Source organism: Mercurialis annua, linkage group LG8, assembly GCF_937616625.2.
Source record: "Mercurialis annua linkage group LG8, ddMerAnnu1.2, whole genome shotgun sequence".
Classification (NCBI taxonomy): domain Eukaryota; kingdom Viridiplantae; phylum Streptophyta; class Magnoliopsida; order Malpighiales; family Euphorbiaceae; genus Mercurialis; species Mercurialis annua.
In genome coordinates, this window is record NC_065577.1 from 29336141 (window position 1) to 29362657 (window position 26517).

Consider the following 26517-nt stretch of genomic DNA (forward strand, 5'->3'; position numbering starts at 1 on the left):
CTTGATACCTAATAATAATAGAAAACAGTCTAATACCTTTAACTTAAAATAATAAATTAACCCCCTATATTTTATATTTTTAACAAAATAAATTAAATTTTTTTAAATCTAATTTTCTAATTCATTTTCTTCTTCCACTACTGCTGCTGTTTCACCCCATTGCCGACCTTCACTATTTCGTTTTTATTCATGTTTCACCCCTACCACTGTCCTCATCTTCTTACCCATTCCACAGCCGCCATCATTTTCTTCACGACGCAGCTCTCTTCTTCGTTGTTCATCAACGACTGTTACTTGTCTACCACTGTTGCTCGCCTGAGATTTGCTCGTCTCAGACTGAGACGAGCAAGGACGCTCGTCTCAGACGCGAGGAACAAACCCAGTGGGTTTGCTCATCGCTTCATCTGAATGATGAACAGACCCACTAGGACTGTTCATTTATTCGTCGCTTCTGTTGCTGTTTCCGGCGAGTGACAATGTTGCAATGGTGATGAATGTGGTGGTGGTTGTGGTGGCGGTGAAGGAGCGGTCGCTGTTGTAAATTTATATTGTGAATTTTTTTTGTGGTGAGTGGTGAAGGAGCGGTCGCTGTTGTGAATTTGTTTTATGAATTGAAGGTAAATTTAATTATACAAGTTTGAATGTGGTGGTGGAGGTGGAGGTGAAGGAGCAGTGGTGGAGGTGAAGAACAGAATTGAAAAAAATTTGAATTATTTTTGAATAAAAGTACTAAAACACCCCTGTATGAATTAAGGTTTGATTGTGATTAGTAAATATTTTGAATATAATTAATTAGAGTAAATTGTGATAATTAGAAACCCACTCTACAATTAAGATGCCACGTCAGTATAGGGGTGTCTTTGAGCCGGTTTTGCCAAGTTCAAGATAAAAGTGATCAACTTTTGCTAATTTGGACGTTTTTGATATTTTGTGCCAAATTAAGGGGGTAAAGAAATCCCTATTCTTAACATATTGCCATCTCCATTTCGGGTCAGGCACCGCTAACTTTTTGTAAAACCAAAACTCAATTTCCTACCAAAACCCATCTTCCTCGCTAAAACAAAAATAACATGTATCATCCGAGCAGAGGTGGAGTTCGCGGTGGCCGTGATCGTGAGTTTTTTTATTTCTCTCTCTCTCTCTCTCTCTCTCTCTCTCTCTCTCTCTCTCTCTCTCTCTCTCTCTTTATATTATTAAATTTAATTCCGTAATCACTGGCAAACTTAATTTGATTCAGTTAGGGTTTATTTGGAACATTTAGGGATTGAATTTGCTATTTGATGACTTAGGTGTTAGTTTCTCAATTGGAGGTTTAGTTACTTAGTCACACGAATTAGGTTAAAAGTGTTGATGGATTATTAAAAAGTTAATTATGATGTGTTTGTTTTATGTGCAGAATTTAGTTGGGATGAGGTGAAAGTGGACAAACATCGGGAGAATTATCTGGGTCACAGTATTAAGGCTCCCGTCGGAAGATGGCAGAAAGGTTTCTTCTTTTACCATCTTCTTACATTTTCTGTTCCATAAAACTTGTGATTTTATATTTTGTTTCCTGTACTTTAGCTTCTTAAGTTTTCATTTAGTTATGGCACGCAAACACTTCGTTCATTCTATGTTTGATCGGATCATTTGCATTACTGTCACGCATTATGCATTATTTAGAAGGTGATGGTGCGTCGTTATTGTTTCTTGCATTACTTGAAAGAAACTATTTGTAGATGTGCTAGTATTACAGTTAAATAGTTTTAAATAATTGTAGGGTTAGTTTCCTTGATATATTTTTTTCATCTTTTGTTCTGCTTTATCATGTTTTTGCTTACTTGAATGGCAGAGTCACGTCATTAATATACGGATCAATTTAAAGTCACATTATAGATGGATATATCTCTTTTATTTCCATCTGTTTTTATGAACTTAAAGAGATGTTTTTTAAAATGATTTATTGAAATAAATTACATATTACTATGTTTACTATGGAAAATAGGTTTGTCTAATGTACTAAAGCATGTCTTTCTAAATGTTTGACGTTGCTATGCCTTCTCCATAGGATGTGGTGCAAACTGCAAACTTAAATATTAAGCATCATCCAAGTAGATTAGCATGCCTTATGCTGTGTTTTTTTTCATGAAAAACTGCTTTGTCATTGTACTCAGTGAAGTTAAACTATATCCAATTTGTTTATCGACTGAGATCTGTGTTTACTAATCAAAAAGCCTAATATATAAGTACAATCTCAACATGTTCAAACAAACTCTATTTCATGATTGGATAAACTGCTGATGTTCCATAACGTGAAAGAGTTGAACTATAGAAAATGATGGTAACTTTATACATGTGTTGATTAGGCAAGGTTATAAGTTGATCTTAAAGAAGATGTGGATGCAAGGGTTTAATTTTGGCACACTATTGCATGACAGAAGTTTTTGTTTTTGCAATCTTTGATGTTCAAACCCACTGCTTAATCATTCTTACTACTTTTGGCAATTTAGTAAGACAATTTAATATAAATATACCATTAGGAGTTCTCAACAGATTTTTCTGAGCAGCTGACTTTCCTTTTTGAAACCTTTCTCTTCTATTTATACAGTTAGGGGCCTGTCATAATCGTACTCAATAATGTATCTCCTTGTTGTCCTTGTATACTTCTTTGCATATGATCATTTTGCCAATTTCTGGTTTATCTTTTTGCTGTGCAGCTTTAACTGAAAAATTGGAAGTATGAATTAGACAAGGTTGGAAGATTTTGTGTAATTTTCCTTTTTAAGCTAACTTCATAATTCTGTGAGTTGTGATATGTAGATTAGAGGGCTATACAGGCATTAATGAAGCACAAACCCTATCAATTTTATCCAACGAGCCTTAATTTCTTGATTTTTTGCGATACATGTTGAAGAATTGTGACTGTAGTTATTCTTTTGGCACTATTGTTATTCTTTCTATTTTTGCTAAATAGAAGTAGTTTGGTTCAACATGCCACTATAATTATTCTTTCTTTAAGTTTTGAAACATTTTTTTGAGGTGTTTGTTATGTGCATATCTGTGAAGGTCTGTCTATCCATATCTGGCAATTTTATTTTGTATCCATATTTTTGTAAATTTTGAGTTTGGAATTAAAAGTACTTTGTACATTCACGTTTCTTTGACTTATGGACCTAATTGGCTGACCTCATGAGGTCTCTGATTTGCTGTCTTCTGTATGTGTGCCCAGTTTGAACCAAGGAATATACAGTTTCATTCTATTTAATTTTTTATCAATTATCTTTTAGCAGATTGTGATCTTTGTATAAGTGTTTGCCCTTAATATTTCCCTTTTAAATTTTTACAGGAAAAGATCTACACTGGTATACCAGGGATAAAAATTCTGGGAGTTCAGCTGCAGATGCTTTAAAAGAAGAGATAAAAAGAATTAAGGAAGAGGAGGACCAAGCAATGAGGGAGGCACTTGGCTTAGCTCCAAAGCGTGCTAGTCGGCCTCAAGGAAATCGACTTGATAAACATGAATTTTCAGAACTTGTTAAGCGAGGTTCTACAGCAGAAGACGTGGGAGCAGGGCATGCAGAAGCTGCACGTGTTGACGGTCTAGGTTTTTCAAGGTATTATTAATATATTTATTCCATTATGCAATGCTTATAATGTAGCACGTGAAACTATATTAATCAATAGTCTGACTTTCATGATAGATTTAAATAGATATAAGCAATGTCGTCAAGTTACATTAGTAATCCCCAACACCGTTGCCACCACTATGAACTTTCTCCCCTAACCAACATGTAGCCTTCCTAGGTTCAGAAACAAATAATTCGTCATGCCTAATGTGCACAGTCAAGCTTGTGTAGTGCAGTTTTGCTGTGTGATATATGGTGCATGGTCAAGTCAACCTTCATATAAATGTCTGCGTCCCCGCCCCCGCCCCCGCCCCCAACCTGATGTGCTTTCCTCAATACAAAAATCTTGCATAATAATTAATACATATGAAACAGTTGCTCGGGGTTACAGATTATTGTGAGATTGTGATTATCTTTTCTTTTCTTCTTGGTTTTTTGCGACTTGGCCGTTGGGTCGACTGAGGCTTATCCTGCATTTTATCCAATCTTGACTCTCATATTTCATATGTGGCATGAACTGTTCCTGCAGGGCCCCACGTCCATGGGAAGATCCGAGCACTCTTCCTCTTACTCCAAAAGAAGTTCCACCGGAGCCCGTAAAGGAGGTTGTTGTACCTGATCCATCAGCGAGGAACTCCGGAGGAGATGTATCAGAGGACGAAGATGAACGGAGAAGGAAGCACCAGGAGAGGAAACTTGATAAGGAGAAGAAACATGAAAGACATGATAGGTTTGATAAGGAGAAGAAACATGACAGACGTGAAAGGCGTGAAAAACGACGTCCTCATGATTCGGATGACAGAAAGAAACACAAGAAGAAGAGGCATGATTCTGACTCTCACTGAATAGACATCCACTTTTTGGGTCATATGACAAATTTATCCTCTCTGTGGAAATGGAATTTCAAACCATTCTCGTAAGAATCTAAGCAACAGTATTGCTGAGATAATGGTGTCGCTGTAAAGAAATCTCGTGTAAAAGCCTAATGCCCACAGAATTTTCTGCGAGCAAACTGTAATTTTCCATTTGGTTATTCCCAAAATCAATAGTTGGGTGGTGGTATATACCTAGCACTTTCAAACAAGAACTCAACAAAAATCAAAGTCTTTTTCAAATCGAACTGAAACTTGATCCTTTTGGAACCGAATAGGTATTAAGATTGTTTTTAATTATTTTTCTCCATTCCCTATTGTTTAATTTTTGGTGCGATTCTGGATTATTTTATTAAGATTTAGGGGTTTCTAAAATTTTAGGGACATTTTGGGCATTTGAATATTTAGGGTATTTCTGGAAAATCAGCTTATGAACACGAATTTATCACATGCTTTGTTTCTTGGTTTCTGATAGAATTGAAACATGTATCTCTACTCGAACACATTTCAAAGCTGGAAAGTTTTTGTTCAAGTTTTTGTTGCTTTCCTGCATCATAAGTCGTATCAGAACCTATTTTATCGAGCCCTACCTTTCTGCTTGTAGTTTCCGTTTTCAGAAACACTTGAGAAACTCTGAATCTTTTTATTTATAATATATTCGTAGCAAATACTGTTTCATCATTTTCCATTTCAACATTTTTCGTTTCAGCGTTTGCATATACGGATCAAAAGCAACATGTCAAATCTAAATTATATGTTGCCAAGAAGGAGGAAGAGGTTCCAGTGGATCCCACTTTTAATGTCTCTAAAATATTTGGCAAATGAGATAAAGTTTGCTAATTGATCCTGTTCTATTATCTTTGGCTTATGCTGCATTTCGCTTGATTGTTATATATTATGTGCTGCCAATGCTAGTGGCTTGTGCTCGGAAACTGATCGAACACATAAGGTACACTATAAGTCTGCAAGGCGGTGCTGGTGTCTATGTTTTTTGGAATATCTTAATTCTAGATGTCTAATATCTAATTGTTTGTTTATGGCAGTAATTTAGGCTCATCTAGAACATTGGTACTGTCCTTTGATCTAAAAGACCATTCGTGGTAAGCGAGATTTCACATTTTTAATCCACGAAACGCTTGGTTTTCGTTTTTGTTAAAGCGTATTTTTGTTCCAACAATGAAAATGATACCCTTTTCTAAATCAAGAAAATTCATGTTATGTAGGATACGATGAAACAGATTGTTTCAGCCGTTGTTCAAAATCTGACGATGTAACGTGTAGCCAATTCCGATTATTTACAATTTCTTAAAGAGTGTTACAACAATTAGAATTTTTCAGTTATGAATGTTGCTTCACTTCAACTTTTTTTTAGTTAATGATAACAAGTCTTGCTCGGTCTTTTACATGTTTCCATGCTCCCCCCAGTTAGCCCTAGCCATGGTTCGTGAACCGGTAGTTTTGGCTCGAAATTGTCGGTGGTTCTGGCCGTCGGTTTGAAAAATTAATAGAAAATAGAAATTTTAAATTGATGTTAAATTAAGAGTAAATTACTATGAGGCATCCACATATATCATAATTAACATTTGATATTTTTTTTTGAAAATCCTACTCAATGGTCTTTCATTTTAAGGGTCTTTGACATTTTTGTGCCCCAAATGTCTATATAATTCCAGATTCGTGCATGTTTCAGAAAAAATTCTAATTTTGTTGCTGGACCCACGCAGCCCGTAATATCAAATTGCGGGCTGCACACCAACCTGCAATATCATATTGTGGGCTGGTGTTAAAACGGGTGATTAGCATTAATCACCAGGGTAAGACCAGCCCGCAATATGGTCAGAGATTTGCTGCAACAGCAGGAAATCTGTTGACTGACTAGCTAGTCAGAAAGACCGACCAACTGGTTTTGCTATAAATTGACTGAGTGCTAGCTTCAGCACTCGCTCAATTTACAACATAAAAAAATATGGTAGTGTATTCAAATTTGAGAGGGTTTTAGTTATTTATAATAGAGTTTGAACTCTTGAGAAATATTATTGATATGAGAAGAATATATATACAGATACTGTACATTGACAAAGCCCATAACTAAGCCTATAATTTCTCACAAATTAATCAAATAATATATTTCCTAAACAATAAGATAATTACATATCTAACACACCCCCGTAGTTGAAACGGGAGGAGGGCGAACGTTGAGACTAGATCTGAAATCTTCAAAGAGGGGCAGCGGAAGACCTTTGGTAAAGACATCGTCAATTTGATATCGAGACGGAACATGTAAAACCCGAACTTCGCCCTTTGCAACCTTTTCACGCACAAAGTGAATATCCATTTCTATATGTTTCGTGCGTTGATGCTGAACAGGGTTGCCAGAAAGATAAACTGCACTTACATTATCACAATAAACCATGGTGGATTTTTGTATAGGACAGCGGAGCTCAAGGAGGAGATTGCGAATCCAACAAGTTTCAGATACCACATTAGCAACACCCCTATATTCGGCTTCAGCACTAGAGCGAGATAAAGTCGCTTGACGTTTGACAGACCAAGAAAGCAGATTATTGCCAAGGAAGACGCAATACCCAGATGTGGAGCGGCGAGTGTCGGGACAACCACCCCAGTCAGCATCAGTGTAGGAAACTAAATTTCCCAGAGAGGAAGAAGTGAACGTCAGGCCAAGATCAAGCGTGCCTTTAATATATCGAATGATCCGTTTCATGGCAGCCATGTGTTGTGTTTTGGGATCATGCATAAACAAACAAACCTGCTGAACTGCGTAAGAAATGTCAGGCCGAGTGAGAGTCAAATATTGTAGAGCACCCGCTAGACTTCGGTATTCAGTCGGATCATGATAAGAAGAACCAGATGATATGCTGAGCTTTTGTTTTGTGTCAACTGGAGTTGCAGCTGAATTGCAGGAAGTAAGGCCTGCCTTCTCTATTATTTCGGAAGCATATTTTCTTTGAGAAAGAAAAAGATTGCCAGGAGTGTGAGTAACAGAAATACCCAAAAAATAATGCAATGGTCCTAAGTCCTTCATCGCAAATTCTGAACTTAATTTGGACATAACCGATTGTCTAAGATCATCAGAAGAGGTAATGAGAACAATGTCATCAACATATAATAACAAGTAAGCTGTGTCGTTACCCTGATGATAAACAAATAGAGAATGGTCAGAGACACTATGAGAGAAACCCAGAGTTGAGAGAAAATTAGCAAACCGCTGGTACCACGCCCGAGGGGCTTGTTTAAGGCCGTAAAGAGACTTCTTGAGTAGACAAACATAGTCTGGATGGTCGGTGTCACGAAAACCCAATGGTTGATGCATATAAACTGTTTCGTGAAGATCGCCATGAAGAAAGGCGTTTTTCACATCTAGTTGATGAAGACCCCAATTTTTGGATAGTGCAATACTCAAAACAGCTCGGATAGTTGCTGGTTTAACAACCGGGCTGAATGTGTCACCGCAGTCCACACCAACCAATTGACTAGCACCATTTCCAACCAAACGTGCTTTATATCTCTCGAAAGAACCATCTGACTTTGTTTTGTGCCTGAAAATCCACCAACTACGAATAATATTAGCATTCTTAGGACGGGGTACAAGGACCCACGTCTTATTTTTAATAAGAGCCTCGTATTCGTCGGTCATGGCAAGTTTCCAGTTTCGGTCTTGTAATGCAAGAGAGGGATTTTTGGGTAAGGGTGAAATTGATGTAGAGGTAGAGGTATGGAGGTTCAGAATGCGACGGGGTTTAAAAATGCCATTTTGGGCTCGGGTAGTCATATGATGAGGTGTAATGGGTACCGTGAGCGGTGAGGCAGAAGTAGGAGGAGAGTTGAGGGAAGGAGAATTAGGTTGAGTAGTGGCAGTAGGTGGAGAAGTAGGAGGAGAGTTTATGGTGACTTGCATGGAATTTGCATGGGAAATATGAGAGGGATGAAATAAACTAGGTTCATGAGAATGAGAGGGAGCTGGAACTACTTTAGAAGTCTTTTGAGAAAAAGGATAAATGCATTCATCAAACATGACATGCCTAGAAATAATAATTTTGTGACTAGATAATTCATAACACTTGTAGCCTCTATGGTTCGATGGGTATCCTAAGAAGACACAAGGAGAAGAACGAGCTTGCATTTTATTACGGGAAGTTGACGGCACTAGAGGATAACATAAGCAACCAAAAGTGCGTAAATGAGAGTAACTAGGATCACGTTGGTAAAGAATTTTAGTGGGAGATTGATAGCCAAGAATTTTATGAGGTTGAATATTGAGAATGTATGTAGCAAGATCAAGAGCATGAGGCCAAAAAGAAGAAGGGACATAAGCATGATTTAGAAGGGTGCGAATTATGTTATTTACTGTCCGAATAGTGCGTTCGGCTTTCCCATTTTGAGAGGAAGAGTGCGGACAGGAGAAACGAAATTTCATTCCATGTAAGTTGAAAAAATTATGAAATTGAGCATTATTATATTCTCCTCCATTATCACATTGAAAAGTTTTTATTTCTCGTTCAAATTGAGTTCGAACAAAGGTATAAAAGGATAGAAATGCAGAGTAGACTTGAGATTTATTAGATAATGGAAATGTCCATAGAAAATTTGTGTAGTCATCAAGAAAAAGCACATAATATCTATGACCATTAGAGCTTAAAATAGGGGAAGTCCAAACATCACTGTGAACAATATCAAAAGGCATGCATGAATAATTATTTGACGTATAAAAGGGCAATTTAACTTGTTTCCCATAAACACATGAAGAACAAATTGAAGTATCCAATTTTTTATTGCAAGAGATAAAATTATTATTCTTTAGGGTGCTTAAAACATGAGCCCCTGGATGTCCCAATCTATTGTGCCAAATAGCAGGAGATAAAGCAGTAAAGGCAGAAGGAGTAGATAATTTTGGAGAATTAAAAGTGTCTGGATAAAGATCGCCCACACTATTACATCTCATGATACTCTTCCCCGTTTGTAAATCCTTCACAGAGAAACCAAAAGGATCAAATTCCACAGAAACATGGTTATCAATAGTAAATTTTCGCACTGAAATAAGGTTTTTAATCAACTTAGGAGCATGCAAAATATTGTTTAAGGCCAAATTTGTGTGTGTATTAGGCAAGGATGCATTACCACAACCGAGAATAGGAATATACTGACCATTACCGACAACAATATTACGATTTTGACTCATATTAAAATAAGATGTGAGGTTACCTCCATTTGCAGTCATATGAGATGTTGCTCCGGTGTCCATATGCCATTGTTCCGCAGGCGAGGCAATTGACATGGTGTGCATGGCCTCCTCAATATTAGTGGGAACATATGATGGAGAAGTTTGAGCAACATGAGCTTGATGAGCTTGGGGACGGGGACCCAAAATACCCGGCTGCGAAGACTCACGATGTGGTGAGGACTGATTTTGCCAAGAAACAGTAGGATACGGACATGGTGGAGTTGCCCATGGTTGCATTGAAGCCCAAGGATGGGAATAGCCCCATGGAGCAAATTGAGGAAAATGGAAAGCAGAGTGAGCGGTGGTTCGTCCTCCGTTACGACCATGTCGCCCCCTGTGATGACGTCCGCCGTTTCTGCCGCCACGGTAGAAATTGTTTCCACGGTTGAAATTGGGCCGAGGTGCTTGAAAAGAAGTGGGCGAACGGCTAGACGGGTTGGCTGAAGTGACGGAGAGGGAGGCTGATTCCAATGGGTGCACAATTTTCCGAGCGCGAGCTGTTTCTTCAAGCACGAGCATAGATCGTGCCTTATAGAACGGAGGGAGGGTGTCACCATGACGAATCTGAGTACCCACCGTGTCATATGCATCTGTTAAACCAGAAATTAATTGCAAAACTAAACGATCATTAGAAACGGGAGAGCCAACATTAGGTAGCTGATCTGGCAAGGATTTGAGATGTTGGCAATATGAGGAAGCATCGGTAAAATTCTCCATTTTGACGTTGGAAAATTCCTGTTGAAGATATAAGGCCCTTGAATTTTTGTTATCAGAAAATATATCCTCTAGCCGACTCCATGCTTGAGCAGCAGTTGAATTAGATTCAATGATGGTATTAAGTAAATCACTGGATATTGTGCCATATATCCATTGCAAAACAATAGCATCAATCCTAGACCACAGACTTGGATCTGTTGATTTCATAACAGTAGAAGAGGTTTCTGATTTATCATCAGTGGAGGGTATAATGTGATCGAGAACAAGAAACGCCTTAGCGTGAATTTTGAAAAGTTCAGCCCATGTTGTATATTGCCCTTTCTCGATTTCAAGAGTCTCCTTAATGAAAGAAGTGACATTAGAAACTGTGAGGGCTGGGTGTATGGAGGTAAGAGTTTTGTTGGCCATGAGTATTACAGCTGCTAGGTTGTGAAAAGAAGAAGAAAACCTAGGCTTCTGATACCATAATAGAGTTTGAACTCTTGAGAAATATTATTGATATGAGAAGAATATATATACATATACTGTACATTGACAAAGCCTATAACTAAGCCTATAATTTCTCACAAATTAATCAAATAATATATTTCCTAAACAATAAGATAATTACATATCTAACAATTTAGAGCTAGACCGACATAATTATTTTTTCAGAGTTGGCTGAAGCTTGACGGGGTTTATTTTTTGGAGCTAGACGGTTATTTTTTGCTAAACGTTATTTTTCGGAGTGCTATTTTACGAGGACTATAAGAGGTGAGTTCGTATTTTTTTTAATCAATTTAGTTTTATTATGACTTAAAAAATGTTAGAATTAGAAAATGTTAGATTTTATTATCATTTAGAAAATGTTAGAATTATGATTAAATTATATTTTTTAGAAAATATTATAGTTTAGTAAATGTTAGAAGTTATATAAATTTTAAAATTTGTTAATTTTGAATATTTATATAGTTTAATAAATTTTAGAAGTTATAGAAATTTAAAAAAATTGTTAATTTTAAATATTTATATAGTTTAGTAAATGTTAGAAGTTATAGAAATTTTATAAATTTGTTAATTTTGAATAGTTATATAGTTTAGAAGAATTTGTAGGATTATTATTAACTATTATAGTCTAAAAAATGTTATAATTTTGAAAATACATATAGTTTAGAAAATATTATAACTAGAAATATTAAAAATTTATAGTGTTAATTGTTTATAAAATTGTGTTATGAAAATATAGTGTAAGTTGTTTATAAAATTATTAAATTTTTAGAAAAACATGACATAATTGTTATTACATAATCTAGTTTAGAGAAGTAAAAAAATTTATTTTAAAAATATAGTGTTAATTGTTTATAAAATTGTTAAAATTTTAAAAAAATAAGACATAGTTGTTATTATGTATTCTAGTATTGAGAAGTACGTAAAAAATTGTATTTTGAAAATATAATATACGTTGTTTACAAAATTTTTAAAATTATTATAAAATTGTTTAAAATTTTAGTAAAATATGACATGATTATTATTACGTTTTGTAATTTAAAAAGTACGTAAAAAGTGTATTTTGAATTTGATTTTAGAAATTATTGGAAAATTGTTAAAATTTTTGTTGAGTAACCTGTGAATTTTAGAATATTATTTTAGAAATTACAGTAATATTTGTTCATGACACATGCTTGTAGCAATGAGGACAGTCGGTTTTTCGTTTGTGATACGGTTTAACGGTAGCATCATAAACTCTCCCCGTGGAGTAGAATACTTTGGGGGTGGTTATGTGCAAGTGCCGTTAAGTGGAAGAATTAATTTCCAAGAGTTGGTCGATATTTGTGGATCGGCAGTATCCACTACTGTGGGCCCGATGGAGATCGCCAAAATATATTTCCGGGTACCTCATGTTAAAGGGGGTCATATATATTCGTATTCGTTACTAGATGTGCAGGGCGAACAACACGTATTTTCTATTCGGGGTGAGGCAGCTCGGATGGCGGCACTAAAAAATTTAGATTTGTACGTGGAGTACCGCACGGCGATTTGTGATGATATTTCTATTGATCAGCTGTATATATCTGGTTCTAGTGAGTCGGAGAGGGACAGTGAGGAAGAGGGAGAAGACGACCACTACGAAAGCGAGGAGGAGGATATGGAGGACATACTTATTACTGCTGAACCGAGTAATTTGGGAGAAAATATACAGTACCAGTCCCGACTGCTGCCACACGTCAGACGTGTAGATCTCGAAGACTTCGACGTCGACGTGGACTCATGGGAAGAGACGAACGTTGAGTAGGAGCGGAGGATGGAGTTTGAAAAGGGGATGACTTTCTCGAGCCGGGAGGCTGTTCGGGCCTGTGTTGTTACCTATTCTGTGGACAAGGGAAGAGAGTCCAAGAGTCACCGGACAACGCACACGACAATAGTTCTCGTTTGCAAGCACAACGAGATATGCAAATGGTGGCTGCGTGCCACACTGCTTCAGAGAACCAACATATGGACGTTGACAAGATATAACAGGACACACATATGCGATATGCAAGTGTTAGTTCGTCACCATCGGAATTTTGGGATTGCTCAGATCGCCAATTTTATTAAGACGCAAGTCTAGGGCAGCGTGATAACAGATCAAAACGCTGATTGTGGGACTCCTTGAATTAACTGGAGTGGCTCTTCCATATAAAAGAGTGTGGTACGGCAAAGAGAGGGCAGTCTGCATCGTTTATGGAGACTGGAAATACAATTACACTCAACTGAAAAAGTTCATGGATAACGTGGTCCATGTGAATCCTGGATCCTTTTGGAATGCCGAAGGTATGAAATTAATTATTATTGTGAATTTGAATTTGCGTACATTAAGTAGATTCTATTCTAACAATATACATTTCCAACAGGCCCCCTATCTGTGTGCGGCGGGCATCAATGTAGAATTTTCGAACGGATGTTCTGGACGTTCTTCCCGATGGTGGACGGATTTCCGTTTTACAAGCCAGTTTTATTCATCAACGACGCCCACTTATACTGCAAATACAAATTGCACATGTTGATAGCATCGACGATAGAGGCATATCCAGACAGCCAGAGCCGACCCGTGAGATCCTGACAGACCCTCTCCCCCCATCGGTACGTTTCAGTTTCAATTTACACTTCTATGGTTATAAATCCATTAAATACATCGACCAGTTTGCTTTTTCATTTTCCAGGCCGTCTTTCACGGGGATATAGAGGACTTCATTTGGCGGTATTGCGGGTCTACGCATGAGTACGGGAGCACCTCTTCGCCCAGGGGCCACCGGCTTCCTCTTTTTCAGTATCGCCTACTTCTATGCCTTATGTTGACCCGTCCTTTGGGCAGACCGCTTACACTACTCCGCTGGCCACGCCGCAGGACCTTCTAGCCACACCTGTACATTTGATTTTGAATTTACATTATTTGGGTTATAACATCAATAATTATAGTAACTAATTCGTTTTATTTTCCAGGTCGATTATCAGGGGGATACCGAGGACTTTATATGGCGGTATACCGGGTATACGCATCACCACGACAGCACCTCTTCGCAGAGTGAGGCGCCACCAGGTTTGTCTTTTTCAGTACCGCCAGACTTCTCCCAGCATCATGGTTCCGCTTTTACCCCGTTTCAGCCTCCACCGCCACCTCCAGCTCAGCAATATGGTGAAATATTTGAAGACAACTGGTCCTATCCGCAGACGCCTGCAGTGGGGAATTTTAGTCAGCTTCTTGAGGGCTACATTCCACAGCCGCCATCCTCCTCTCCTCACCCGACTCAAAACCCCTCCCAGATGCATTTTTTGGTCACTGACGATTGGATGTACAATTTGGATGCTGCCATGCCTCCGTCCGGTGGACTTTTTGACTTGACACCTCCTTCCTTTTTCCTGGGTTAGGGAACCCCTCCTCACAGGCGCCCGCTTTTGATGTCGACCGTGCTCAGGACGAGAGTGACTATGTGGACAGTCAAGACAGCGATAATAGCGACCCCAGCACCGGCCCAGATGGTAGAGCTTACCGGCCATTGACTAATACCCAGATGAGTCGGCGTCAGAACAGGGGTTACGGCCTGAGGACACACTTAAGGATTCCAGATAGAACAAACATTTAGTTGTATTTTATAGCTTTTTTATTGTTTTACAAATATTTATGATTATTTGATTTTCCGGTTAATTTTAATTGTTGTGTAAGGTTTTATTATAATCTTGTACAAAACCCTAGTAATTTATTATTATCTGATAATTCTGTACAAATTTCATAACGGTAAACACGTTTAAAATAGTTTAAAAACGCTTCAAAACGCTTGAGAACACTCAAAATCACTTAAACAGGCTAGATAACACTCAAAATCCTAAACCCTAAATTTATAATTCTATTTTTTTACAACTACTGCAAAGCAATGTCGTGTTCTTTACTAATATCGTGAATTAGTAAAATTTTAGTTATAGTCAACTAATCCAAAACTAGATTTCTAGGCAACTTTAGCTATTAAAATCACTTATTTAAAAAAGCCCTAAATAAAAACAAATTGGACATTTCCATAATCCGCAACATCGTCTATGACTTTCATTTAAACTCGAACTTTATTCGACATCTCTAAGATCTCCAAAATTTTGCTCAAACTTAACTTCTTCAACTTTCTTATTTAAATCATGTTTTTCGACCATTTTTGAGCAATTAAAACTGTTACTTACGGTGGTCCAAACACTAATTAAAAATGACATTCTTAAAGTTCGAAAAGTCATCAACAATATTTGTTTAGAATTTATTTTAAAAATTGCACTTGGAAGTATCGGAAACTAGTCCGGAAATGGCTACCCCGGATTATAATTCAATACATATATTTTTGTTTTTTCTTTAAATTAAACTGATTGGGCAATTATTACCCAATCATAGTCTGCCCCAATGATTGGGGAGAGACAGACTGTCCCCAGTCATTGGGGAGAATGCAGCCTGCAATATTATATTGTGGGCCGGGTGAGCTCCGGGCACAAAATGAGAAATCATGTGGTCTAAGGCATAAATTCGGAAATAACAATGAAAGTGAGGCATAAAAATGTCATTTAATTTCGTTAGCTATTAGATTTTTGTTTATTTGAGATAACAAATAGGTAACAAGAAATAAAAATAAGGTATCAAATCGTTTGAAGCTGGGGTACCAAACTTGTAGCCGAGTTACTCACCCGTTTCTTCTCAATTTCACGTCAACTAACTTAACTGTCTCTCACTGGCATGGCAAACACCCTTAAAACTCTACTATCTATAAACCCATCAACCCACTTCAAAGCTTATGCACAAACTTGTGTTCATCTCTTGAAAACTTTCACTAACCAAACATTAATCAATGAAGGCAAAGCAATCCATGCCCATTTGTTTAAAATGGGTGTATCATCACACAGAGATATAGCAATAAAGCTATTGATTATGTACTTAAATTGTAGAAAATCAGCCGAGGCTAAGCAAATTTCAAAACAGTTCAATGGTTTCGACCTCGTTGTACATAATTGTTTGATCTCGGCTGATGTACAATGCGGAAACCTCGATGAAGCACGTAAGCTGTTCGATGAAATGCCTCAAAGAAATGAGGTTTCTTGGACAGCTTTAATTTCTGGGTTCATGAAATATGGAAGAGTTAGAGAAGCAATTTGGTATTTTGAGAGAAACCCATTTCAAAATGTGGTTTCTTGGACTGCTGTGATCAGTGGGTATGTGCGAAACGGGTTAAGTTTCGAAGCTATGAAGCTGTTTCGTAAACTTCTTGAATCTGAGATCACGGCAAATAAGGTTACATTTACTTCAGTGATAAAAGCTTGTGCAAATTTGGGTGATTTTGGACTGGGAATGAGTGTTTTGGGGTTAGTTGTTAAGTCTGGATTTGAGCATGATTTAGCTGTTTCTAATTCTTTGATCACATTATGCTTGAGAATGGGTGAGATTAGTTTAGCTAGAAGAGTGTTTGATAGGATAGATAGGAAAGATGTTGTTTCTTGGACTGCAATACTAGACATGTATATAGAGATGGATGAACTGGAAGAAGCTAAAAGAATCTTCGATGAGATGCCGGAAAGAAATGAGGTTTCTTGGAGTGTCATGATTGCTAGGTATTGTCAGAGCGGTTATCCTGAAGAGTCGTTGAGGCTGTTTCGGTGTATGGTTGAAGAAGGGTACAAGCCGAATTTATCTTGTTTATCTAGTATTCTAAGTGCATTGGCTGGTGTTGAAGCCCTGCGAGCAGGAATGAACATCCATGGACATGTTATAAAAACTGGGGTCGAGAAAGACATTTTCATCAGTAGCTCTTTGATCGATTTGTATTGTAAATGCGGAGAAACAAAGGACGGGCGCTTAGTATTTGATACAATTTTGGAGAAAAATGTAGTTTCGTGGAATGCTATGGTTGGAGGGTATAGTCTGAATGGCCAAATGGAAGAAGCATATCGTTTGTTCGAGATCATCCCATTGCGCAACACCGTCTCTTGGAGTGCTATAATTGCTGGTTATTTAGATCTTAAACAATTTGACAAAGTGTTTGAAGTATTTAATGAAATGCTTCTTTTAGGAGAAATTCCAAACAAATCAACCTTCTCAAGCTTGCTTTGTGCTTGTGCAAGCACAGCCTCTTTGGAGAAGGGTAAGAACCTACATGGAAAGATAGTGAAACTTGGCATCCAACGTGATGTTTATGTGAGTACTGCTCTTACTGATATGTATTCAAAATCCGGCAATATTGTGAGCGCTTGGAAACTTTTCAATAAAATGTCCGAGAAGAATGAAATTTCTTGGACTGTTATGATTCAAGGACTTGCAGAAAGTGGATTTGCAGAGGATTCACTTAATTTGTTTGAGGAAATGAAAAATACTTCAACCTTTGCACCTAATGAGGTCATGTTCTTGTCAGTTCTCTTTGCTTGTTCTCACGCCGGATTTGTCGATAAAGGCCTCCAGTATTTTAATTCAATGGAGGCCATTTATGGACTAAAACCTAAAGGAAAACACTACACATGCATCGTAGATATGTTATCTCGAGCAGGACGTCTCTCAGAAGCTGAAGAGTTTATTCATTCCATGCCATTTCAACCAGAAACTAATGCATGGGCAGCTTTAATAAGTGGTTGTAAGACTTACAAAAATGATGAAATAGCTGTGAGAGCAGCTCGGAAACTTTGCGAAAGGGAAGAGAAAAACTCTGCACGATACATATTGCTGTCAAATATTTATGCTTCAGCTGGGAGATGGGTAGATGTTTTGGAAGTTAGAAATTTGATGAAGCAAAAAGGATTAAAAAAGAATGTCGGCTGTAGTTGGGTTGAAATTAGAGATAAGGTCCATTCTTTCTATTCAGAAGATGGAGCTCACTCCCAATCAGCTGAGATTTATGGAATTTTAGAGCTCCTAAGGTATGAAATGCTTGTATCTAAAAATTGCAAATTTTCAGATTTAAAAGAAATGAGCAAGCAGCATAGATACCGAGCCGAAGGCCAGCACTTGTTTATTTGATTGTACTATATCGTGTGGCTACTGCATTGAGGAGGGGGTCGAATTGGCAACCTAGAATATTAACTAAGCTAAAGAGAGGAAAATAAATATGTGTCAGTAAGTAATAGTATTTGCACAGGGAAAAAATGAATGAAACTAACCGATTTTCCATTACCATGAAAATTGCTGCGAAGAATTTGATTTCAGATTTGATTTTGCTAAACTAGCCTGCATCTGAACCTCCAAGAGGTCTTCTGTATATGTGATTTACTGTACATTCAATCTTCATGGTTCTTTGAAGAAATGATAAGCAAAAACAGACAAAACAAAAACAGAGATCTGAGCTTCTTCGCTTTGAAATGGAAGATAATTGAGGAAGACTGTCAAAGACCATTTGTTGCATCTCACCTGCAATCTGTTCCTTTGCAGGTTTCTTGCCCTGAAACTCTCTTTAAATGCACACACATGCTAAATAACACATTCAAGTGTATCCTTGTTTGTCCCATGCCTAAAATAATACACTGTACTAATTACTCTTTTATGATGTTTTCTTCTTGATGCGGGTGATGCATGGAGAAGATTTTATATGCTTGGGTCTTTTCTTTGGTGAGAACAGTCGAGTAGCTTATATATCTGATACTTCACATTTTCCTGCTAGTACTGAGCATGATTAGTATCACTTGTTCATCCTGCCTGTGATGGAAATATTTTGTTTTTCTTACACCTTATGCACAAGCACAAGTAATGAATCGTGATCATGTTATCTAATTGGTGGAGGTACAATTGCCAGTTTCTTCTGATACACCAAAGGTAACTATTTTCTTTGTAGGTCTTTTCATTATGCGATTCTTGGTTTTTGCAGTAATTTCAAAAGCTTGGGCTGGACATTTGGATCTTCTTATCTTAAACACTCTGCGCAGGGTTAGTTAAATAATTATATTCGTTCTACATTCTTGATTATAGCCAATAGTTTCTATGAGAAAGGACAGCTGTAAGGCTTAAATATCCAGCAAAACTTCTCATATGCTGATTTTTTTGTTCTATCTGCATTATGACATTCACCCTGTAAAATATGCAACTTCCATCAAGCTTGAGCCTGTAGGTTTATGTGCAAATATTCTTGATTGTGACTGTTGCTCATGTAATAAGATTGTGAGCTACAAGCTATAATTCTTGATGGTGACTATTACTGAAAAGATGCCCTCTGAAATTGTGCTTTGTGCTCCTTAGAGGTATGACTCATTGCTGCATATGCTTTATTTGTTTGATCAATTAATGAGACGGACGTGCAAATTTTAACCTAATGGAGTACTGCATTTGTGATTCCTGTCCTTCAAAGCAATCTCCTTAATTATGTTCTCGCTCTTGTGCTTCTATAATACATATCAAGACTATTTATTTTTCTCTTTTCATTCTTGCTGAATGCTGTGTGTTTTCTGACAGTTTCAAGAATAATACCGTTGATCTTCTGTTTGCTTGTTCTCTATAGAGTGGGACGCATAACGTCTACTTCTGCTTACCTCAGGTGATTATTTTAACTCTCTTCAGTTCTTTATCATTTGATATTTTATTCTCCACTAGTGTAAATTAATTTTTTTACTGGCACTTATGCTGTCTTCTGCATCCACAGTCCCTTGAAGCTGTAAGGAGATTATGTCCAAGGAGAGCTCTTTTAGTCGGAATGGGCCATGAGTTTGATCATTACAAGGACAATGAGTACTTGGCAGACTGGTCTAAAAGGTCTAACATTTACTCTCTTGATGATCGCTGAGTTTCGACAAACACATGGGACGGGTCGGCTTTGTCAGCTATTCTCTTGATTTGTTACGATATAACCACTGTTTCTTGCAGCCTAAAAAGGCATTTCTGAAGCAACCCAAAGTCTATCTCAGGTACCTATTTAAAAATGGATTCATTCTTCTAATCACGGTATTGAATTTTTTATTTGGGTTTTTTTAGTATTTCAATGTAGTTCTAAGAAAGCTGGAAAGGGAAAGAGACCAGGAAAAGGCGGCAATCGTTTTTGGAAAAGCATTGGCTTAAATTTTAAGACTCCAAGAGAAGCTATTCAAGGTTCTTTTTGATACATATTGCTAGTAATACAAAATGCACATTTGTTCGTTACAAAGTTGTATGCTTTTCGAGCTGTTATTCACATTTGTTCGCTAGCAGTATGTTTATTGTGTTATGTTGTGTGCAATGATTTTGCTTCTTCTAAAAGTCTTGCATGCTAAATTTACAATGTCTGATGATTTTGCTTCTTCGAAAAGTCTTGCATGCTCGCATTTAAGAACTTCGAATTGCTCAATTTGAAGCTGTGATAGCCAAGATTCAACTAAATGCCAGCGTGCACACAGGTTGAGCGTGAGCGTAAAAATCCTTCTTTTTCAGTCTCATGCCCCACAATTTTTGGACGTCATTCAAATCGATTTGTTAATAACCGAACCAAACCAAATAGCCAAACTGAACTTAAAAATGGGAAATTTACAAAAATACCTAAAAAACTAAATAATTTGTCAAAATTACCTCAAAAACTGAAAGTTTACAAACGTACCTAAAAATTTAAATATCTATTTTTTTACTCCGCAGTTTATTTCTTTACTCTGTAGTTACAAACAGTTTCAAAAAACACAATTTGAAACTGTTTTACAAAACGTGTCAAATACAGTTTCAAACGGTTTCAAAAAAAAAAAAACAATTTGAGACTGTTTTGTAAATCGTTTCAAAGAAGTTTCTAATTGTGTTTCAAATGGTTTATAACGGTTTCTTAAAAAATAATTTGAAACCGTTTTAAAAAAACTGTTTCTATTACAGTTTCAAAAGGTTTCAAAAAGTATCTAAATTGACATTTTTGAAAACCGTTTATAATATAGTTTCAAACAATTTAAAAAAACGGAGTCTTTTTACAAATTTTTAGAGTAAAAAAAATAAATTTTCAAAAAACGGAATATTTTTGCAATATTTTTTAAAAAGGAGTATTTTGTGCAAATTCCTCCTTAAATTTGGTTCAATTTAGCCCGACATTGTTTAAAAAATTATTCTTAATATAGTTTAAGGACATAGAAATGAGTTGTTCTTTAAATTTTCGGGTGCATCACAATCAAGATGTTGGTATGAACATAAATACAAGCTGATGTTTGCACAGGCAGCATCAGAGAAGTCACTATAATTGGCTGACAGCAGTGGTGCAGTTCTCCAACAACGGATTGAGGAACTAGGGAGACAACTAGAAAGAACAATGAGCAGAGAGCGTAGCCGGAGTAAAGTGAGGTATACATGTTGGCCATGGAGAGCTCTTTTTCATTCAAGTAGTAATATAAATGTGAAAAGAATGGTACCTGAAATGCAGCCCTTCATTTAACAGTCTGTAACATTATTATCAACTAAATTTTACATTTATTTCATGGAGTTGTTGTTTCAAATTGGAAAAAAGTGTTTTTTTATTGCATTTCTTTCTTATGTTTGTGCAATATCTAATAATGGAGAATAGTTGCATGCCACCATATAGAAACTAGTGTTTCAATTAAGATAAACATGAACGTTACTACTCAAAACTATATTGGTTCATGTACCGAGCTGTGGCGGGTTTAAATGAGTTTAGCCGAATTTAACTCTTTGAAGTACAAACTGAAGTTTAGTTCAGACAAATGAACTATAACTCAAAAAATATATACGGTGGTCAAAATTCTATTAAAATTATGGGATAATTCCCCCTCAAGTAGGGTATGTATCGGTTCGGTTCGATCGATTCGGTTGGAAACCGACCAATAGAATTTTGGAAAAAGTCCAGACCGAACTGAAGTTTCAGTTTGGAGCAAAAATACCGAACAATAACGGTTCGGTTAAAACAATTTTTTTTTTAAATTAAAATTAATCCAAACCTTAAATACTTAGGGTCTAACAAATTTTAATATATATATTATATAAAATTAATTTACTTATATATCAACAATAACTAAGAAATAAAGACGAATATATATTTGTAAGAAAATTTATATTTTTTTATATTATAGTTCGATTTATTCGGTTTTTGAAATGTCCAAACCGAACTATTAACCGAACACCAAATTTTCTCTATATGGGAACTGTTGGACTATTGTCATTTCAAACTCCTTTATTTTGACTTTGACAATCAACTATGAGGGTTCTAATATTGTTTATTAGTGTATAGGATCTCATAGGATCAATCGGAAGTCGATTCGGAGCTTTCTAGCGAGAATCGAGTTTTTGACCCTCAAGCTGTCCAGTAGCAAATCTCGGGCGAGATGCTTCTTTCATCATGGGCGAGATTCATGAATCGCGGGCGCTACAAAGTAAATCTCGGGCGCGATATTCATACACCTGAAAACCCTAAGTAACCGTTTGAGGTATCACGGGCGCGACAAAGGGATCACGGGCGCGATTGATCAGACCGTTGCAAATCCAACGGATATATTCATGATCTCCTAATAACGAGAAGACACGTGTCACTAGCCGTTTGAAGATTTTGTCTTCATTCATAAATCTCGGGCGCGACACTATCATTCTCGGGCGCGACAGGCAGAATCTCAGCATAGTAAATTTTATTTGTTTGCTATGCTTGTAAATTGCTTTGGGTATAAATATAAACCCATTTGCAATGTTTCAAGGTAAATGATTTACACACCTTGAAACAACAAACATACATTTTTAAATCACTTAGTTTTGTTGTAGTTTTGGAGTAATCTTGGAAACTCCTAATCATTGTGAGTTAGAGTTTAGCTTTGGAAAAACTCAACCCTTGTAGGTTCTTGATTATCTTTGAAAAATCAATTGTGAGTTTGAGATTATCTCTAAGAAATCTCTTTGTAAAGTTGGTGCTTATCTATAAAGCACAATCCCATTTAGTGGATTCTAAAATCTCAATCTTAGATTGAGTAGTGGAGTAGGATCGTGAGTTGATCCGAACCACTCTAAATCTCTTGTGTCTTTAAATTCTCTTTTCCGCTTTAAAGAATTTAAATTTCCGATTCACAAATCAAAAACCGGTTTGCCTTATAACCCATAGGGTTTTTCAATTGGTATCAAAGCAAGGTGCTCTTCTTGTTGCTTAATTGCTAGAGCTTTCGATCAAAAATGGCAACCGAAATTTTTTTCATCACTCTCAAACCTTTTCTTGATGGCTCAAATTACAAAGTTTGGAAATATATGATGGAAAATTATCTTGATATGCAAGGGGTTGATCTATGGAGTGTATTTCTAAGGGGATGGACACCTCCATGTGACAAAAATGGAGCTCTTTTGAAGAGACAAGATTGGTCTATAGAGCAAGTCAAGGAGAATGGCATGAATAGAAAAGCCATTACTACTCTCCTCTCCTCAATCTCTAGAGAAGAACAAGGTAGAATTCAACACTTGAATTGTGCCAAGCAAATGTGGGAGACTCTTGAGAGCTACTATGAAGGTACACAACAAGTCAAGAGTAAGAAGCTTGAGTTGCTTCTTGGTGAGTATGAAGGCTTCAAGGGCTTGCCAAATGAAGATGTGGGGATGATGACATCAAGGCTTCTTAAGATTGTTCATAGTCTTGAGCAACTTGGGAAATTCTTCAAGCTAAATGAAATCAATGGTAAAATCCTAAGATCCCTTCCTATTCTTCTATGGCAACCTAAGACTATCGCCATCATTGAAACTCATGATTTATCCACCTTGAGGACGGATGAGTTGATTGGAAAGCTTCTTCTCCATGAGATGTCTTACATCAAGATTATTCAAGAAGAAATGGCAAGGGAGAAGAACATGGCTTTCAAGGCATCAACAAGTACTCTTTTAGAAGAGAACAAGAAGGAAAGCAACGAGGAAGAACTCTTGAGGCTCACAAAGAGAGTGAATGAGCTCAAGATGAAGGGAAATGGCAATCATGGTAGATCCTCCTCTTCAAGGAAGAGTTCAAAGGGGGGTTCCAAGACTTTTTGGGATGGTGATTCTCAATCGGATGGTGATAGCCACCATGATGCCAACTTGTGCCTCATGTCTTTTGAGGAGGAACCAACACTAGAGGTAAACCCCCAATCTTTTCTATCTTGGGATGGTATTGGTGTTGAATCACATGATGCATGCTTAAATGTTAAAAATGATATTGTTGATGATGTTATTGATGATATTGTTGTTGATGATGCTCATGATGATGATGATGATATGTATAGCATGCTTGATGAACTAGTAATTAAATGTGGTGATTATAAAGCCAAGATGCTATTTTTCAAAAATGAGGCTTCTAAAGCCAAAGATGAAATGATTGTTTTAACAAAAGAATTTCATGAGCTTAAATTGTCAAATGAAGCTCTCAAGTCATCTTTAGAATCTATCCCTAAGCAAGGTTTGAATGTTGATAACTTGCTTAAGGAAAATGATCAACTAAAGAATGAAATTCTTGAATTAAAAGATTCACTTTCAAGATTTCAAAAAGGGAAGGCAACTTTGGATTCAATTCTTGTATCTCAAAGATGCCCAACCATAAAATATGGACTTGGCTATAATCAAAAGGCTTCTAGTTCCAATGGGACTAAATTTGTGAAGTCCATTTTGCCTCAAACTTCTTCTATAGAAGTTCCTCCTAAATTGGTCAAACCAATTGAGGCAAAGAAGGTGCATGCTCAAGCTCCTAGGCCTAAGCCATTCTTGGCTCAAAAGGCTAAGAGCAACAAGGGTACAAGACCCTTGAGACATGGCTATGCTTCTCAATATAGTCAAAAATGGAACAAGAAGACTAGAAAGAACTCACATGTTCATGCATCTTCAAATGTCAATTCTTGTGTACATGCTTGTGCTTGTTCTTATGAGACCATTAGAACCAAGCCACCTCAAAAGCAATCAAATGTGAACCATAGAACTCAATGTTTTTATTGCATGCAATATGGTCACATTAATGTTCATTGCTATGTGAGAAAAGTTCAATTAAGGCTAATCCCTTTGAACTATTCAAGCATTAACTTTCAAGGACCCAAAGTTGTTTGGGTACCTAAGTGATTTGCTTTGTAGGTACAATTGATGTCCACTAAACCAATCTCAAATCATAAGGTGGATGATCAATGGAAGCTGTTGGAAAATGGCAACATAGGTAAAATTTGTATCAATTTATATGCCATATTCCAAAATTGTTGTTTTAAGGGGGAGAATCAATTTTTCAAATCTTATTCTCCTAAAAAGTTTTGATATGCTTTAACACTTTTTCTAATGATTGGACTTTGCCTTGGTATAATTCAATTAAGGAATTATTGCCTATTTTTGATCATTTAAATCAAATTAGTTTAATCAATTGAGTCTTTAGACTTGATGCATATCAAATTAGTGTCTAAGCGCCTCAATTGAAGGAGAAACTTAGATTTATCTCTATTTAGTTTCAAAACCTCTTTTAATTAGCTCCTTTGTCTATGTTTTATACATGCTTTGATTCTTTTTGTGCTTGACAAAGGGGGAGAAATCTCTATGCTCAAATTGCTAAGTTTTTTTTTGAAATTTTTTCTTGCTTATGCCTTACATATTATGCTGTATCTCTTGTGCATAAAGTAAGGGGGAGCCAAAATCAATTTGACTCTCACTTAACTTAGCCATTTTAGCATGTTGATTGTCAAACTCAAAAAGGGGGAGATTGTTGGACTATTGTCATTTCAAACTCCTTTATTTTGACTTTGACAATCAACTATGAGGGTTCTAATATTGTTTATTAGTGTATAGGATCTCATAGGATCAATCGGAAGTCGATTCAGAGCTTTCTAGCGAGAATCGAGTTTTTGACCCTCAAGCTGTCTAGTAGCAAATCTCGGGCGAGATGCTTCTTTCATCACGGGCGAGATTCATGAATCGCGGGCGCTACAAAGTAAATCTCGGGCGCGATATTCATACACCTGAAAACCCTAAGTAACCGTTTGAGGTATCACGGGCGCGACAAAGGGATCACGGGCGCGATTGATCAGACCGTTGCAAATCCAACGGATATATTCATGATTTCCCAATAACGAGAAGACACGTGTCACTAGCCGTTTGAAGATTTTGTCTTCATTCATAAATCTCGGGCGCGACACTATCATTCTCGGGCGCGACAGGCAGAATCTCAGCATAGTAAATTTTGTTTGTTTGCTATGCTTGTAAATTGCTTTGGGTATAAATATAAACCCATTTGCAATGTTTCAAGGTAAATGATTTACACACCTTGAAACAACAAACATACATTTTTAAATCACTTAGTTTTGTTGTAGTTTTGGAGTAATCTTGGAAACTCCTAATCATTGTGAGTTAGAGTTTAGCTTTGGAAAAACTCAACCCTTGTAGGTTCTTGATTATCCTTGAAAAATCAATTGTGAGTTTGAGATTATCTCTAAGAAATCTCTTTGTAAAGTTGGTGCTTATCTATAAAGCACAATCCTATTTAGTGGATTCTAAAATCTCAATCTTAGATTGAGTAGTGGAGTAGGATCGTGAGTTGATCTGAACCACTCTAAATCTCTTGTGTCTTTAAATTCTCTTTTCCGCATTAAAGAATTTAAATTTCCGATTCACAAATCAAAAACCGGTTTGCCTTATAACCCATAGGGTCTTTCAGGAACTGAACCACACCGTTTTTACCGAAATAACCGAACCAAACAACAAATTTCAGTTTCG

The 26517-nt window shown here is 36.7% G+C and overlaps 3 protein-coding genes and 1 long non-coding RNA gene across 15 annotated transcripts; all 4 read left to right on the forward strand.

The window, feature by feature from the left end:
- Positions 1–985: 985 nt before the first annotated feature.
- On the forward strand, positions 986–4777 carry LOC126661364 (uncharacterized). Its single transcript, XM_050355196.2, has 4 exons — positions 986–1113; positions 1397–1486; positions 3326–3593; positions 4135–4777. Exons 1-4 carry the CDS (start codon positions 1071–1073, stop codon positions 4448–4450), a joined length of 717 nt encoding a protein of 238 aa, XP_050211153.1. The 5' UTR covers positions 986–1070; the 3' UTR covers positions 4451–4777.
- A 7335-nt stretch (positions 4778–12112) lies between these two features.
- On the forward strand, positions 12113–14664 carry LOC126661365 (uncharacterized). The gene is made up of 3 exons (XR_008789746.1): positions 12113–13223; positions 13304–13532; positions 13613–14664. It is a non-coding gene; the product is annotated as an uncharacterized LOC126661365 (long non-coding RNA).
- Positions 14665–15543: 879 nt separating this feature from the next.
- LOC126661094 (pentatricopeptide repeat-containing protein At2g13600-like) lies at positions 15544–21213 on the forward strand. 12 transcript variants are annotated; one of them, XM_050354870.2, is made up of 5 exons: positions 15544–18327; positions 18478–18504; positions 18728–19423; positions 19529–19790; positions 19871–20086. In XM_050354870.2, exon 1 carries the CDS (start codon positions 15655–15657, stop codon positions 17917–17919), a length of 2265 nt encoding a protein of 754 aa, XP_050210827.1. In that variant the 5' UTR covers positions 15544–15654; the 3' UTR covers positions 17920–18327; positions 18478–18504; positions 18728–19423; positions 19529–19790; positions 19871–20086. The 12 variants fall into 12 exon arrangements, with proteins under 12 accessions (XP_050210827.1, XP_055960002.1, XP_050210818.1 ...); XM_056104027.1 differs by lacking the exon at positions 18478–18504 and having other exon boundaries at positions 18761–18819; positions 19342–19423; XM_050354861.2 differs by having other exon boundaries at positions 15544–19423; positions 19529–19692; positions 19750–19790.
- Positions 21214–22992: 1779 nt separating this feature from the next.
- LOC126661843 (uncharacterized) lies at positions 22993–24885 on the forward strand. The gene is made up of 3 exons (XM_050355722.1): positions 22993–23947; positions 24104–24235; positions 24302–24885. The coding sequence occupies exons 1-3, from the start codon at positions 22993–22995 to the stop codon at positions 24883–24885; spliced, it is 1671 nt and encodes a 556-aa protein (XP_050211679.1).
- Positions 24886–26517: the final 1632 nt, after the last annotated feature.

Coding starts and splice junctions, on each gene's coding strand:
- LOC126661364 (XM_050355196.2), top strand. CDS start 1,071: ATGTATCATCCGAGCAGAGGTGGAGTTCGCGGTGGCCGTGATC. Junction 1,114..1,396: donor AGTTCGCGGTGGCCGTGATC/GTGAGTTTTTTT, acceptor TTTTATGTGCAG/AATTTAGTTGGGATGAGGTG. Junction 1,487..3,325: donor CGTCGGAAGATGGCAGAAAG/GTTTCTTCTTTT, acceptor AAATTTTTACAG/GAAAAGATCTACACTGGTAT.
- LOC126661094 (XM_050354868.2), top strand. CDS start 15,655: ATGGCAAACACCCTTAAAACTCTACTATCTATAAACCCATCAACCCAC.
- LOC126661843 (XM_050355722.1), top strand. CDS start 22,993: ATGGCAACCGAAATTTTTTTCATCACTCTCAAACCTTTTCTTGATGGC. Junction 23,948..24,103: donor ATCTTTTCTATCTTGGGATG/GTATTGGTGTTG, acceptor GTGATTATAAAG/CCAAGATGCTATTTTTCAAA. Junction 24,236..24,301: donor AGAATCTATCCCTAAGCAAG/GTTTGAATGTTG, acceptor TTGAATTAAAAG/ATTCACTTTCAAGATTTCAA.